Source organism: Acomys minous (assembly GCF_964271855.1).
Source record: "Acomys minous genome assembly, chromosome: 17".
In the NCBI taxonomy this organism is placed as follows: Eukaryota; Metazoa; Chordata; class Mammalia; order Rodentia; family Muridae; genus Acomys; species Acomys minous.
In genome coordinates, this window is record NC_140500.1 from 71,824,953 (window position 1) to 71,842,005 (window position 17,053).

At 49.1% G+C, this 17,053-nt stretch overlaps 1 protein-coding gene across 3 annotated transcripts in view; it reads right to left on the reverse strand.

The window, feature by feature from the left end:
• Window positions 1-15,682, reverse strand: part of REEP1 (receptor accessory protein 1) — a 126,205-nt gene extending 110,523 nt beyond the window's left edge. For 2 of the 3 annotated variants that reach the window (XM_084766920.1, XM_084766919.1), the window contains exon 1: window positions 15,495-15,682. In XM_084766920.1, the coding sequence (XP_084623046.1) occupies window positions 15,495-15,526 (32 nt within the window). In that variant the 5' untranslated portion in view covers window positions 15,527-15,682. The remainder of the gene's footprint in view (window positions 1-15,494) is intronic. The other variant, XM_084766918.1, reaches the window with a different exon arrangement.
• Between the last annotated feature and the right edge of the window lie 1,371 nt (window positions 15,683-17,053).

Here is a 17,053-nt window from a genome sequence, read left to right on the forward strand (position 1 = left end):
ACATTATTTTATAAACATTTATATGTTTGTTTACGGTGCACACATGTAATTGCAGCATTCAAGCGGTACAGCCAGGAGAACCAAGAGTTGAAAGACATCCTTAGCTACATAGCAGGTTCAAGGGCAGCCTGGGCCAAACGATGCCTTGTCTCAAAAAATACAAACATAAATGTATACTCCAAAATGCCTCAATTTTCATGTTAATGTGGCAAATATTGACAGATATAGCCAGATAACCAAAAGTTTTGGGGGAGAAGAAGCCCTATCTTTTTCTAAGTATAAAGAAGGCTGGAGATGAACAAATGTAAATGCGACTGGCATATTCCTGTCCTCGTGCGGCACACGCAAGTACTGGGGTAAGCATGGGGTGTGTGCAGCGACTTTCTGATGGCTCAGCAGGCAATAATGTGTGTGTGTTTATGTAGAAAGGAATGGTGTTGCTGAGTTAAGAATAATACACTTTTCAGTAGGCTGGGTGCACGCCTTTAATCCCAGCACTCGGGAGGCAGAGGCAGGCGGATCGCTGCGAGTTCAAGGTCAGCCTGGTCTACAAAGCGAGTCTAGGATAGCCAAGGCTACACAGAGAAAACTTGTCTTGAAAAAAACAAAATCACTTCATTACACTATTTTTCTGATATTGTTGTGACTTTCAAAGATTTGAAGATGTGATCAGTATAAACAATTTGCTAAGCAAGCGTATCAGTATAGGAATGCCTTGGAGGCCAAAACTAAGCCAACACAAAGCCTCAGAAAGGTAAAGTAGGGTGCTTTCTAAAGTGATGACTTTCAGAGTATAAGATATCATGTGTGTCAAGAATAGGAGATGCAATCTAGGGCAACGTGTGGTGTTTTTGGACCGTATGTTAATTAACATGCAGATCCCCGAGATCCACGCTCGGGTATTTTCACTCAGTATTCTGGGGTAAGTGTGCTGAGAATTTGCTGTTCTGAACAATCGCCAGGTAAGGTGATATGGGTCCCCAGAACACACTCGGCGTAGAGCTGGTTTTGGACACCTTCCTCTAAGGATTGCAGTCTGTATGACTTATCTCCCTACAGATGATACACTGAAGTCCCTACCCCCAGAACTTCTGAATGTGACCTTAGTTGGAAACAGGGTGAAGGCAACGCCATTACAGAGGGATAAAATCCAGCATGGCTGCTGTCCTTTGAAGAAGAGGACAGGAGACAAACATGTAAGGAGAAGCCCAGGTGACAACAGAGGCAGAGAAAGGCAGATGCTGAGGACAGTCCTCCAGGTGCTGGAACCCTGGCGCCCCCACCTCCACTCCCATACCCCCACCCCACCCCCAACCCCAGCCTCCAGCACCAAGCCTGCCCCACCTGCACATTACCCTCAGGTTTCTGGGCCCCAGAACTGTGAGAACAAATTTCTCTCATGTTAAGCCACCTAGCTTATGGTGCCTTGTTATAGCAGCTGCAGGGAACTAATACTGACTTCAAAGATATCAGGATGGTTCAGCTGGTAAAGGAGCCCGCTCACACACCTAACAACTTGAGATCAGTTCCTGGAACCCACACGGTGTCCTCTGGTGTCCACATGCATGCACACATGCTCCCCAAATAAATAAATAAATAAATGAAACTGTAATAAAAAATAGAAAAGAACCCCATTATCACTAAAATGCTGATCTGGAGAAAACCACTCCACCCTGCATGAAGGTCCAATTTTCAGCAGTGACACTGGGTGAAAAGAAAATCATGTTTCCCCTGAGACTACACCTCCCCCAAGCCAGCTCTCATTAAAGTTTGCAACCCGAATTTATGTTATCCAGGTGGTTAAAAAAAAAAGCGGGGGAGGAGGGCAAGCATGAGTTCTGTCTTGTCGAGAGGGCATGAAGTCCACGTAGACAATTGCTGGTAGCCCCCCAGACAGAAGAGCCACTACTGCAGCATTGTGACTCTCTTGGCAGTCACTGCCTGGAGTCATGTGCCTGTGGTTGGGTAGGACTGCTGTGTGCTGCTCTCCCTTGGCAGCTTACGGAGCACGTTCTCCAGGGAGAAGACCCTCAAGCCAGTTCCAGCTTGATGCCTCCAAGTCCTGTGTCTATAATGTGTGGCATCTTTGGCAATAAGGTCTTACCTTCAATTCCTGGGGGGCAACCAAGGGCAATGGGGACTCCGCTGTCTTGGGAGTCTCTTGGACGCCCCTAAACACCAACTTGAAGGGATGTTTCCCATGTGTGACACTGAGATTTTTGTTAGGTAGTCTGTGGCCACTCAAGAATGTACTTTGGGGCTGGAGAGATGGCTCAGAGGTTAAGAGCACTGCCTGCTCTTCCTAAAGGACCCAGGTTCAATTCCCAGCATCCACACGGCAGCTTACAACTGTCTGTAACTCCAAGATCTGACACCCTCACACCAATGCACATTAATTAAAATTAAATAAAAAATATATTTTTTGAAAAAAGAATGTACTTTCTAGTTGTCCAGTATTAGAAGAGTCCCTGGGCATGCAGCACAAACTGATGGAGTTCACTTCTAACCCAGGCCTCCAAGGATTTCTACAGACAAAAAATCCTAAGCCATAAAACTCAGTGAATAAATCAAACTAACATGTACACACTTTAATTAGGAGACAAAGGGATAAGAGACATTGAAATTGTAAAAAAAAAAAAAAAAAAAAAAAAGCACAGACTGGGTTGGTGAGAGGGTGACGTGAGTTTGATACCAGATTGGTCTATAGCGTGAGTTTCAGACCAGCCTTAACTAGAGGGAATTCCTGTCTCAAAAAAAAATTTTTTTAGATGCTAGAAACACCCACACATAGGGAAACCAGTTTATGGTAGGCTGGACACTGCAGAAGTGCAGAGAGAGGAAAAGCTTCTAATATGTGCTGCTGTGGTGGCTGGTTTTCCACATGGGAAGAAACAGGCGCCAGCTCAGAGTGGATTAGAAAGTGATATTGTGGAGCCTAGCGCAGTGGCGCACGCCTTTAATCCCAGTACTCGGGAGGCAGACAGGCGGATCGCTGTGAGTTCGAGGCCAGCCTGGTCTACAAAGAGAGTCCAGAACAGCTAGAACTACATAGAGAAACCCTGTCTTGAAAAAAAAAAAAAAAGAAGGAAGGAAGGAAGGAAGGGGAGGGAGAAGGGAGGGAGGGAGAGAAGGAAGGAAGGAAATGTGACTAGGAAGACTGTAAAACTGTCAGGTGCAGTGCAACAGGCTCATGAGTGCAGAGAGGGAAGGCTTCGCAGGCCACAAGCCACACTAGAGACAAGGGACTGGAGACGTGGCTCAGAAGGTAAGAGCATGTGCTGCTCTCACAAAGGAGCTGGGTTCGGTTCCTGGATCCCTCACTGGAGGGCTCTCCTCTTGAAATTCCCATTCCAGGGAATCTTATACCTTCTTCTGGCTTCCAAGGGCACCTCTGAGCACGTTAAAGTTTGCAACCCGAATTTATGTTATCCAGGTGGTTAAAAAAAAAAACTACACACATGTACACTCAGGCGCACACACATACACGTGGAATAAATAAATATTTAACAACACCATGAATCACGAGAGTTGATATCTATTATATGAACAGTAAGAAATTCTGCGAGCTGGATGTGGCGATGCACGCCTTTAATCCTAGCACTCATGAGGCAGAAGCAGGTGGATCACTGTGAGTCTAGGACAGCCAAAGCTACACAGAGAAACCCTGTCTTGAAAAAACTAAAAAACTTAAAAAAAAAAAAAAAGAAAAGAAAAGAAAGAAATTTTGCACATTAAAATATATCATAAAGAAAATGAGAGAACAAGCTACAGAGAGGAGACATTTGTGACATATGACAATGGAAATTATACAGGACATTTAAACAACTCCTTCTACAGTAAGGGAGAAAACTAGGGGAAATGGGCCCAATTTGAACAGGTGCTTCACAGGACATAGACCATAAATGCCAATAAATACACAAAAAAGGCACTTGGTCTCATTAAAGACTCAGGGAAATGTAAAACAAACCATAAGGAGGGTTTGGGACATAGCTCGGCTGGCACAGGTTTGCTTTGCAACAATAAAGACCAGAGTTCTATGCCCAGAACCCACGTTTGAAAAGTTAGACGTGGTGGCACATGATTGTAAGCCCAGTGCTGGAGCGCACTGGCCAGCCAGGCTAGCCTGCTTGGCAAATTTTGTGCCAGTGAGAAATCCTGTCTCAAGAAACTAGGGGGCGGGGCTGGAAAATGACTTAGCAGATAAGAGTACTTGCTGGTCTTGCAAAAGGATCCAGGTTCAGTCCCCCCAGCACCAAGGGACCTGGCGTGCTCTTCTGGCTTCGTCCTTGGGCACTGGGCACAAACGTGGCTTTTGACACATGGGCCTTTGGGGGCATTAAAGAACCAAACTGTAGCAAATAGTTAGACTCCCATCCTCTCTCAAGACAGATTCATTCACTCATCCATCACTTGGCTGACTTATTAATCAATTCAGTGTTCATTATTGATCATTTCCCTGGTGCTAGGCCCTGTGCTGGGCAGCACAGACATTAAGATGAATGATCCACAATTCCATCTTTGAGAATTGATGGGGTCGCATAACCAGCGAATGGAATGTGAACATTGAATTCAAGTGTCTCAACTGCCTGACTTGGGGTCTTTTCCATCATCAGCTAAAAACTCAGTGGTGCCTTTTAAGAGGTATGCTGTTAGCGGGGGCTGCCTCTGACACGAACTCTGCTACCCTCTATTTGGCCACTTCCTCTTGGTGGGGAGGCCTGGGGCCACTCAGAGGAAGGGGAAGCAGGCTATCTGGATGAGACCTGATAGGCTGTGATCATATGGTGGGGGAGGAGGTCCCCTTCTGTCACAGGCCTAGGGGAGGGGGAACAGGAAGATACAAGTGAGGGGATAACAATCAAGATGTAACCTGAATAAATTATATAAATAAAAAATAAAATAAAAAGGTATGCTGTTATACTTTATCTCATATTTTTAGAAGTTTTATTTGTTATTTTTGGTTTTGAAATATAGTCTCACTTTGAGTCCAGAGTAGTTTGGAATTCAAGTTGGCTTCAGACATGTAGAAATCCTCCTGCCTCAGCCTCCTGAATGCTGAGATTATAGTTGTAAACTATCCTGCCTGCTTGGCTTAGAATTTAATTTTCTAATTCAGTTTTATTAAGGAAAAGTTTTTAGGCTTTTTTTTTCATTCCAGTATTTCCAGAAACATTAATAAAACTTTTCATTTTAGGTCAAGCCTCACTATTTAAGTTGGCCTTTAACTTGAACTCACAGAGACCTACCTGCCTCTGCCTCCCAAGTACTGGTATTTAAAGGTGTGTGCCACTGTGCCTGGCCGCATCCTTGACCACTTTAAATAAATCATTAGAGGGATAGGAATTGAAGTGAAAAAAAAAAAGCTTTGGAGAGCTTTCCGGAATTGTTTCTGTTTAATTCTTCTGCTTGCTGGTGCTGGAGATCAAATCCAGGGCCTTGTGCACGCTAGGCAGACACGCTATCAGCGAGCCACACCCGACGGCCCAAACAAACAATAAGAGGCAGGATGTTAAGTAGAGTTTGGGGTCATGGTTGGATGGGGGAGAGTTTTGAAGGTAGAGCTGAGCGGATTTCACAGCACAAGGGGCCGGGCTGCAGTACACTCAGATGCCTCTGGATTTTACAACCTTTTCAGCAGAGACCCAAGGACTAGCGGTTCTAGTTTTGTTTTGTTTTTTGGTTTTTCGAGACAGGGTTTCCCTGTGTAGCCCTGGTTGTCCTGGACTCACTTTGTAGACCAGGCTGGCCTCGAACTCACAGCGATCCACCTGCCTCTGCCTCCCAAGTGCTGGGATTAAAGGCGTGCGCCACCATGCCCGGCTTGGTTCTAGTTTTATATGCTCATGAGAACAAGTTCTAGTGTCTGTCGGTCTGTCTGTCTGTCTTTCTTTCTTTCTTCTACTTCTACTTCTTGTTTCTTCTTCTACCTCTACTTCTTGTTTCTTCTTCTTCTTCTTCTTCTTCTTCTTCTTCTTCTTCTTCTTCTTCTTCTTCTTTGTTTGTTTGTTTTTGTTTTTGCTTTTTAAGACAGGGTTTCTCTGAGCAGCCTTGGCTGCCCTGGAACTCACTCTGAAGACCAGATTGGCCTCAAACTCAGTAGAGCTCCGCCTGCCTCTGCCTCCAGAGTGCTGGGACTAAAGGCATGTGCTGCTGCTGCAGCTGCCACACCACCAACAGCTGGCTTGATGTGTTCTTAGAAACTCACTCCAGTACCAACAAGTCACATCTTAGCAGGTTCTTTTCCCAGCCAAGTTGCACCCACTCTCCTCTGAGTGGTACGTGTAACTTCCCCAGCCTGATACTCTGTACGCAGACATTGTCTTGCCCATTTAGACCTCAATGGTGACAAAGCATGTTTTTATTGCTCACAATTAAGCCGTCCATCCTTGAAAGGCTCTAGGCTCTGATCACTAGGTTAGGTCACTTGAAACTCATAAAAAGCTAGAATGCAACGTCTTAGAACTGGTCCTGCCTGAAGAGATGAGGACTGAGTCCCAGTTCTTCAGCCAAAACAGCAGCCTGGGGCTACCCATTTCTTTTTATTTCATAAGGATGTGTCATGTCTCCTGATTTGTCACTTCTCAAGTTGTGTGGGGATTCTGTTAAAATGCAGATTTATTAGGTCTTGGGTGAAGCCAGAAATTCTGCATCCCTGACTATCCCAGATCTCCATGCTGCTGGGGTTCAGGCCAGCCTCTGAGAACTGATGTCCTAACTCACCCATAATGCAGCATGAGCTTGTGAGGCACCCACTGCAAAGGGAGAGGCAGGTGGGAAACAAGCGAACAGACGTGGGCTTGGAGGGACAGTAAATGAATGAGCCACAGCATCAGAAGACACAAAGTGATAGCTCTACTCTGGAAACGCAAAGGGCGCCTTTATTCAGTCAGCTGACCCAAGTCAGCAGGTCTCATGGATATTATGGTTTGGATCTGCAACATCCAGAGTAAGCTGACCTGTTTGCACACTTGGTTCCCAAGCTGATGGTGCTGCTCTGGGAGATGCTTAGGAGGTGGGGGGTTGCCACAGGAAGTGAGTCACCGAGGCAAGCTTTGCGATTTCATAGCCCAGCCGCACTTCCTGTTCGCTCTGTTTCCTGACTGTGGAGGCAGTGCCACCAGCCATATCCTGCCTTGCCATGATGTCTGTATCCCCTCAAACTGTGTGCCAAATAAATCCATCCTCCCTTCAGTTGCCTCTGCTCAAATATTTAGTCACAACAAGGACATTGACTAATATAGGAAGGAAGAAGCTAAAGCTTCACATGGGCAGTGGGCACCATGGCTCAGCTTCACATGGGCGGTGGGCACCATGGCTCAGCTTCACACGGGCAGTGGGCACCATGGCTCAGCTTCACATGGACGGTGGGCACCATGGCTCAGCTTCACACGGGCGGTGGGCACCATGGCTCAGCTTCACACGGGCGGTGGGCACCATGGCTCAGCTTCACACGGGCGGTGGGCACCATGGCTCAGCTTCACACGGGCGGTGGGCACCATGGCTCAGCTTCACACGGGCGGTGGGCACCATGGCTCAGCTTCACACGGGCGGTGGGCACCATGGCTCAGCTTCACACGGGCGGTGGGCACCATGGCTCAGCTTCACACGGGCGGTGGGCACCATGGCTCAGCTTCACATGGGCAGTGGGTACCATGGCTCAGCTTCACATGGGCGGTGGGCACCATGGCTCAGCGCTGCCAACCCTTCCCTGCTGCCCTCCCTTAAATGTAATACCCAGCTTTTCACTCTAAAACAGAACAAAGGAAAGGAAACAAATGGGGAGTGAGGATGATATTTCTAATTTAAAGATGAAAAAAAAGAAAAAAGAATGCCCCAAAAGCACGTATCTAGATCTAAGGCATTTGACTTTTAAGTTGAGTAGAGGGAGACAGGGCACGGCAGGTCCTAGTCTGAAAGGGGAAACTCAGTCTGCAGCCTAAAGGACTGTCCGTTATTTTCTACAAGGGATTAAAAAATATGTGTATAAGAGTACCCAGCCCAGGGCTACACAGCAAGACCCTGTCTTTAAAAATGACTAACTGGTACTGGAGGCGTGGCTCAGTTGTTAGGATTACTGCCTGTTCTTCCAGAAGAGGGGAGTTCTGTTCCCAGCACCCACATAACAGTTCACAACTGTCTGTAACTCCATTCCCAGGAGATCCAAGGGCACCAGGCATGCACATGGTGCACAGACATGCATACATGCAGACAAAACACCCATATGCCCATTTTTTTCAATTAAAAAAAAATCTCCATGTAACTAAATACAAACAGGACAAAGAAGAATGCCTACGGTAAAATATAACTGAACTGTGACAGATAGAAGGAAAAAGGAAAGAGGAGGCATTGGGGGTGTGCACTCGGTTGGTGGGGTGCTCGCCTGGTGTGCACAGAGCCTTGGGATAGCGCCTCAGCTCCTAGAACTTGGGAGATAAAGGCAGGGGGTGGAAGTTAACGACCACCCTCCGCTACATCGTTTTAGGTCAGCCTAGGATACATGAGAAACTGTTTTAACACTAACTGAATAATACAAAATGCATGAGAAACAAAAAACAAAAATTGGAAATTATGCACTACTGTTGTAAAAGGAAAGAGGCAGCCACACAGAGCCTCTGGCTGGACAGCTCCTGGTGCTGGCACCAGGAGGCATCTTTGACCTAAAAATGCCAGGTGATTGAAAGGCCTCGGTGTGCAGTGCAGGCAGCGGTTGGCCGTGGCTGCGGTGGAAGGTTGCAGAGATGTGGGGAGGGGCATCCTAACTCAGGAAATGGAGATTCCCACTCACAAGCCCAGTGAAGATGGGAGCGAAATGGTGATCAAGCGCTGGAGCAATCCATAGCCTCTTCCCTGCAGGCACCACTGAAAGGCTAGACTCCCCCCCCCCCACAGAACCCAGCCCACTGCACGCTTCTCCTCCACAGGGTGCTCCGGGCAGCCGGGGAGGCCCCGGAGAGAAAGCAGTGCAACGTCGGGACCACGCACTTGTGTCCGTGTTTCGGGATGGGGTATAGCTGAATGAATGGGTAAGGTTCTAGGTTCAGTCACTAGCACTGAAGAAAACTGAAAACAAGAAAACGTTCCTTCTAACACTCCTGTTGTGCCAACTGTGTCCACATTATATATAATGTCCCTTGCCTATACTCCTAGGATGGTGTGCTTGGGTGAGAATTTAAAAACTCCAAAGGACAATGGTACGTGTACTATGTGATGGCAGATGAGATGGCAGTGAGAACACACACTAAGTGTGTAAGTATTCATCTTCCAATCCCTCAGCGCTTTCTCCAGCCCAGAAGCGAGAGGGAAACATTCTCAGGCCCAAATGCAAGGCAAATGGATGAACCTGTGCAGGGTACATCCATCCATGAACGTGACCTGCTAAAGGCACTGCTGTGGCTACTTCTCTGCCAAGTTCTCCACGCACGCACACACGCACGCACGCACGCACGGACACCCCACATCACATCCACAGTACAAAATGGCAGACTCACTAGACAGCTGCAGGGGCCTGTCCTGGTTAGTTGCAGACCTCAGCTGACTCACTGCCTCCATCAGGTTGCCTAGAGCAGGGGCTCTCCAGCTTCCTAATACTGAGACCCTGTCATTCAGTTCCTCATGTTGTGGTGACCCCCCAACCACAAAATCATTTTATAACTGTAACCGTTACAAATTATACTGTAAATATCTGATATGCAAGCCCTGCAAAAGGGGCTCACGGGCCCCAGGTTGAGAACCGCTAGTCTATAGGTCAATGGGGACATTTTCTTGATTGATGATTGACATAGGAGAGCCCAACCGTCCCATGGGTGGTGCCACGCCTGAGCAAGTGGTCCTGGGCCAGCCAAAAAAAAGGAAAGGAAAGGAAATGCCAGCAAGCAGCGTTTCTCCATGACTTCGGTTCCTGCCTCTGGGTTCCTGCCCTGACCTCTCTCAATGATGAACTGTTAGCTGGGATGGTAAGGTAAAATATACATCCCCACACACATTGCTTTTGTTCAGTGTTTTATCACAGCAGTGAGACGCAAACCAGGACAGAGCCATTTCGTCCTCCCTCATGTTTTTCACAGCCCTCTGTCATCAAACGGTACACTCGCTAAGGAAGATGGCTCTCTTCAGAAAGGAGGGGGCAAAGCGAGGTCCCCACTCGGCAGCCCTGAGTGCCCTTCTCAGCAGGCAGGCAGGGTTAGTAAACCGAGTGGCGACATGTAAGCGGGCATTTTCACTTCCTTGAGGACGCTTCTGCTTACAAACACATGTAGAACTCTAGATCCAGGTGGGGAAGAGAGTGGCCTTCAAGTACATGGATTGTTGGAGTTTTTAGGACCTCCCAGGTGCTGCTGGACAAAACTTCTTCTCTCAGACTGGGAGTGGGGGCCCCCAACTCTGGACTCTAGCAGTGGGAAAGGTCAGTGTGCAGACTAGAACCCACAGGCTCTCCTCCAAGCCAGCATCTTCCCTCTCTCAATTCGACTGAAACCGTCACCAGTTTCTACAATGTCCCACACAGCTGTACCAGGAAATACATCCTCAATTAACCTGAACCCTCTACGAGCTGGGTTACTTTTCTGCATTCCAGATTTTTTTTTCTTTTTTAGTTTTTCCAGACAGGGTTTCTATGTTATCTTGGCTGTCCTGGACTTGCTTTGCAGACCAGGCCGGCCTTGAATTCACAGTGACCCACCTGCCTCTGCCTCCCAAGTGCTGGGATTACAGGGATGAGCCACCACACCCGGCTGCATTCCAGATTTTAAGAGTAAGCCCCGAAGAAAGGCAAGCTTCTGTTTGAGGGTTGAGTCTCTTTCCATTTGTTTCATAGCAGTTGGGGACCAGCTTGAGGACAGCCCACAGGCATTCCTTCGTCTCCTCTCTTTCACATCCCGGACCCAGAATGAATGCTGTCAAGTTCCAAAGGCTACCCTGGGAACCAGACTTCAGCATCACTGTGTACTTTGCTAAGACTAACTGATGATGTGCGTGCCACATTAAGAGGACAACTTGCAGGTGTAGGCTCTTCTTTTTCACCACGTGGGTCCCAGGGACTGAACTCAGGTCGTTAGGACTAACAGAAAGTACTCTTACCCGCTGAGCCATCTCATCAGCACCTTTTTTTTTTAATTAGATTTCGTTTTGTGTGAGTATATGGATGTTTGTGTAATGGCTCGCGTGTGGAGACCAGAGGATGACTTTTAAGAGTTCTCTCCTTCCACCACCATGTGTGGCCTAGAAATCAAATTCAAATTATCAGGCTTGGGGGCATGCCCTTTCACTCAGTGAGTAATCTTACTGGCCCCTTGTTTTGCTTTGAGATAGTGCTTCCTGTATCCTAGGCTGGTCTTGAACTCCTGACTCTCTTGTGGAGGGTGGAGACCTTCTGAGCATGGGGATTGCTGAGATGCCAGAGCACATTTAATAGAGTCAGAGCTTAGTGTATGCTATGCAATGACTCTTAGAGGAAAAAAAAAAAGATCTGTGTCCCAAGCTACAGAAATTAACATTTTTTTTAATCTGCAAAGGGGCCGTAGGCGTGGCCAGTGGTAAGACCCTTGCCTCATCCTTGGCTAACCTCTGCCTACTCCCTGCCTCGGCTTTGCCTAGCCCCTGCTCAGCACATATATGATCCTGAGTTCCAATAAGAAGTGATCCTAGAAACAGTGTAAGATAGAAATAATTCTTTTTTTTCTTTCAGTATCCTTATTAGATATTCACACATTTTCACTGAATGAAGGTTCTCCTTTCCTCTGGGGTGCCGAGGGGCTTTGGTTTTCTAACAGCACACTGGGTGGGAGGCTCTGGGTCCATTCTGCCAACATTCTGGACCTTGGCCAAAATTCTGCCAGAGACAATGAATACTTGATTCTGGGGGATACTCCAAAAGGGCACATTCTTCCGAGTCACAGAGCAGCCTCTGTGTTCCCCTCCATCAGTTTACTCATGGGCACCGTCTCCCAGAGTGAAATTCATTCATGTTTAGGTCTTGAGTTATTTGCAAAGAAAACTACATATCTTAAAAGGGGCGAGAGCTGCGGATTGGCTCAGTTCGTAGAGCGTTTGCCTAGCATGCACAGAACGTGTCTGAGGCCAGCCTGGGCACATGAGGCTGTGTTTAAGAACAAATGACGGGGCAAGTAGAGAAATTCTCAATGAGTCTCATGCCCATGAAGAGACCAAGCAGGTTCGACCCAACCAGGCCCGCCTCGCTACTACACTGACTTTCTTCATTCCTCCCTGGATGGGCCCAGGGAGTTAGGAGGAAGACAGATGGTGATAAAGACGTTTCTCCAAAGAACGCTCACTCATTGAATTTTGCCCACTGGGCACAAGGTGCCCTCGTACCCAGACATCCCACCGTCATAGGACAGCACTGGCCAGGTACCTTCCTCGGATCCTGCGTCTCTGGGATGCTTCAACAGAACCAGTAATTGCTGAGTGGGCTTAGATGCCAGCTACTTAACTTACAGCAGCAGGAGGAGGGAGGTAGCAAGGGGCTGGGGAGGGAAACACACGTCACAGTTGCTGCCCTCACAATGCTCATGGCTAGTGGAGGAAGGACATCAGCGCCATCAGCTTGTCCCAGGACGTCTGGTTGATCGACTGGAGCCATAAAGATAGGAAGTCACTCCCTCTCCAACCTCAAACACAGTGATAGGTCTTCCTTAAATATTCTTTGATGTGGCTTACAAAACTTTGAAAGGACTGCTTGCAGGAAGGAAATGGGGCTTATGAACAAAATCGTAGCATAAGCTCAGACCAGAGGGCTAAGGGAGCCTTAAAGGGACAGCCTCGGTATAACCATCAGGGGTCCTTGACCATGGGTCCACCAGACTGAACATCCCAAACTCATTTTTCTCAGCTGGTCTTTTGACCTTGGGCAAGGCGCATTCCCTCTGCAGTCCTGTAGAAGGGGCGGGGGGAGCAGGGAGGGCTGGACTGGAGGTGTTTATTAGCAACAAAGCCATATGTTGTCCAAATTTTGTTTCATCCAGAACCCCAATATATAAAGTAAGGGGAAGCTGTTCATACTGAATCAGGTCAGCAAAGCGCAAAGCCCTCTGGGAACCTAGCTGAAACACTGCAGGGGTGGGAGCCCAGTCCTGAGTGCTTACATCCTCAGCGGCAGCCCCTGAGGACAGGAGGAAATCACCATTGATCTGGTGGTCTCCCGCTGCTTGGAAATCCACATGTCACGTGTTGTGGTGCAGTTAATTGCTTGGGAACTGAGATCTGTTGTAACCAGGGCTAGGGACAGGGATCTGCTGGCAACAGGAGGAATTAGATTTGACCCATGGATTTTCTTGATTCCAAACACAATATCCCAGCTCCCCCCACCCCCACCCCCCAGCTCTGCACAGTGAAGTGTCCCTTTACCTCTGTAGAATGTTGGGCTGACCTGATTATTTTCTTGCAATCATAAGTACAAATATATGTACAAACACACATATTAGAATAAGTTATGGCCGGGCAGTGGTGGCACATGCCTTCAATCCCAGCACTCGGGAGGCAGAGGCAGGTGGATGGCTGTGAGTTTGAGGCCAGCGTGGTCTACAAAGTTAGTCCAGGACACTCAAGGCTACACAGAGAAACCTTGTCTTGAAAAACAAAAAAACAAAAAACAACAAAAGAATAAGTTATATTCTTAAAGGCTATAATTCTCTTACATTATTATGATATTTTTCTTCTGGGGCAGCGATATAGCTGGATTTCGGTTATATTTACACCAGCTAATATTTTATTATGGGTATTGTTAATGTGAAACAGGAATTGTTGATGGAAACTGTTAATAATTCATGTTGGGTTTGGGTCGTGGAATTAAGGACAGGGTTGGAAGAATCTTTGACCTTCTCCGGGTGCCCCAAATCCCAGCAGGCTCCAGTGCCAGAGGGTAGCTGGACACCTGAGGGTCTACATGGTCATTTAAGTCACTGGAAGTCTCCGCTCTCCAGGGTGTGGTTCTTTCGGGAGGTACAGCATGCTGCTGCAACCCCTCCCAACATTTCACGTTTTTCTTTTTTTTCTACATGCCCCTCAGTTGTCTGCTATGTGGGAGATGCTAAGGAACCTAGCATGGTCCATCTTGAAGACCTATAGAGAAAGCCCATGGGCAAGCAAATATGCTCCAGCGCTTCACCCTGAGCACCTCCAGGGGCCACTGGCAAATCCAAAGACCACAGGACTACTTCAGGAAAGAAAATGCCACCGAAGGCAAGGCTAAGCCTTAGTCAAGCACGAGGTGTGGCAAGGCGTGCCTGTGGCTTCCCCCTGCTGTTGATGCCAGCCGTGCCACAGAAATCGATACATTTTACATGCCACCTGAAGGTAGGGAGCAATCCCTCAGCAGCTGGCAACAGCTGTTGGACAGACCTTTGTGGGGTGACTTGACGAGCTTTGAGAGGAAGGGCGGAATAGTGGCTGGAAGACAATAGCCAGCCCTTTAAAGCTGACTGTCCAGGCCTGCCTTGAAAATCAGTCAAGAAGAGGAGAAGAGCGACGTGCCAAGACACGGGATGGGGCACCGCACTGTCCAAATAACCTCTCTTTCTTAGACAAAGAAAATTCTGGGCACGTGCTCCTCACCCAGGCCTCCCCAGACCCATTTCAGTTCTAGGTCCCCTGAGCAGGTGGTAAGTCAATCGCCCTGGTCATAGTAGGGAAGGTGTGAGAAGGCGAGAACCATAAAAACAGAACAAAACAAAAGTCCCCATCACACATCCCCAAGGACTCCATACCCGCCTCACCCCAGATGACTCTGCTCTCCTGCACCGCCTGGGAGGTGTTGCCGCCACCGCCCTTGGTGGGGGGATGCTGTCTGTCACTTAGAAATTTTCCTTGCATTCCTAGAGATGCCTGCCCCTGTCTCTCAAACCCCTGCAAAGGGCAGCGGACAAGAGGGAGGAAGATATCTACTCCAGGATGCATACTGATCTATTTGCCACCAGCCTTTGCCTCTGTCTATTTGAGAAACCTAAAAGCGAGTATTTCCCCCACTCCATTGAGTGCCCCACCTCCATCTGGCTGCTAGGCTCCGCGATGACCCCTCCAGGCAGCGCCCCTCGCTTGTCTGGACCGTATGTCATTTTCACCTGACAAAGCGCGGCGGCAGGCGAGCCCGGGGCATTTCTCCCAAAGGAGAGAGACGCGCGGGGCACCCACTCGGGACCTCTGCAAATCCGCCCCACCCGCAATGGAACAAAGCAACAGAGACAAGGCGAGACGCATAGCCCAGTCGGGCGACTCCACCAGCACGCGGGGACCCACGCCCCGGTCCCCCTGAAAGGCGCCGCCAGCGCCCGCGGCCACCCATGGGCCAGTAGCGCCGCGCGTCCTACGCCGCCTCGCACTCCCCGCGTCCCCAAACAGCTACTGTACCTGCTAAATTTAGCGACCGCCGGGTATTAATAGCTCTAGCGACCCGGGGCTGGTGGCTTGCAGGGGCGCGCGGCCCTAAGGGGACCTGGGAATCCGAAGGAAAGGGAAGAAGGAACACAGAAGAAGCCACTTACACCACCAGCCTGGAGATGATCCACGACACCATGGCGGGCGGGCGGGCGCGGCCCGTGCTGCTGGGGTGCGGGTGGTGCTGCGCTCCCGACACGTCTGTCTGTCCGCACACCACTGCCGCCGCTAGACTGAGCGCGCCCGCCCGGCCCGGCCCCGCGCTCGCGCGTCGGCGCGCAGCCGCGGCACGTTCCGCCCGCTGCCCCAGCCCCCCGGGGCTCCGCGAGCCCGCAGCGATTGGGCGACTAGCGGTGAGGGCATCCGTGCGACCCGCCCCTGCAGCCAGGGCGGGTCCTCCTCCGCCTGCCCGTGGTGTGGAACCTTGTCTTGCCGTGGCCTAGTGGGCTGGGCCTCCGAACCTGCGGGAAGGGCTGCTTCACCTTCAGTATTACGGGGTGGGGGTGCGGGGGAGGGGAGATGGAGGGGAGCTGAAGTCTGAATCTGGACTTTGAAATCCTGCCTACACCTGTCTGCATGAGATTCTTCACTTAGATAATAAGCTTGCCTCAGGAGAAACCTGCCCTCTTCAGTTGGCATCTGAGCAAGTGTCTGCCTACTGACAGCTCTAGTGACCCAATGGATCCCTTCCCTGCCTGCAACCCTATTGCCATTCCCACATGCCCCTTTAGTTCTTTTTAACTATGTAAAGGAGATACCTCTCTGTGTCTCTGTCTCTCTCTCGTTTACTTGGTGTGTTGCGTGCGTGCGTGCGTGCGTGCGTGTGTGTGTGTACACGCATGCGCTACCATACACATGTGGAGGTCAGAGGAAAACATGTAGCCGTCAGTTCAGTGTGAGTCCCGGCGCTAGAACTCAGGTCATCAGCCAAGGCGGTAAGCAACCGGGGGAGACGGCTCACAGACCTGCACCTTGGTCTTTTCTGTGTCCGTACATATCCTTGTGTCTTTGATTTGTCTTTAAGCCTCAGCTGATAGGCTGTGAGGGGCGAGCGTTGCATACCTCATGGCCCAGCAGCATTACAGAGCCATGAGGTGTGGCATCCTGGGCAAAATCCAATATAAACGCTTAAATGCATTTCAGATCTGTTGCATCATCTAGGATTTGTCTTGATCACTGAACTTTATGGTGTCCCTTTAAATTTGGCAGCCTGGATGAGTGACTTGCTTGCTCACCCTGAGGATGGACCTGCACTGACTTCAATGTTTTGAAAGCCATTGTCCTTTATCCCTCCAATAGCTTAGGTCCCAGTGACCTGCTCTTCTTTACTGATATTCAGTTGTGTAAAACTCAGCTCTCGATATGAGAAATTCTGCAGAGACCTAGTTTGCAGCCTCCTCTAAAGGAGCGCTGCCCATGACGGCTTCCTGCAGAGGCAAGGTGACTTTGGACTGTGCCTGAAAGACACCGGAAATAGTGCCTTCAAATGTGATAGACTGTGCATGGTGGCACGCTCCTATAATTCCAGCACTTGTCGGGTAGAAACAGGAGCCTGGGCTCATAGCCTGAGGCCAGTCTCAATCCCCTGCCCGCCTCCTTCCCAACCCCAGGCATAGTAGTTCACACTGCAACCCTAGCCCCTCAGGAGTGGAGACAGAAAAATGAA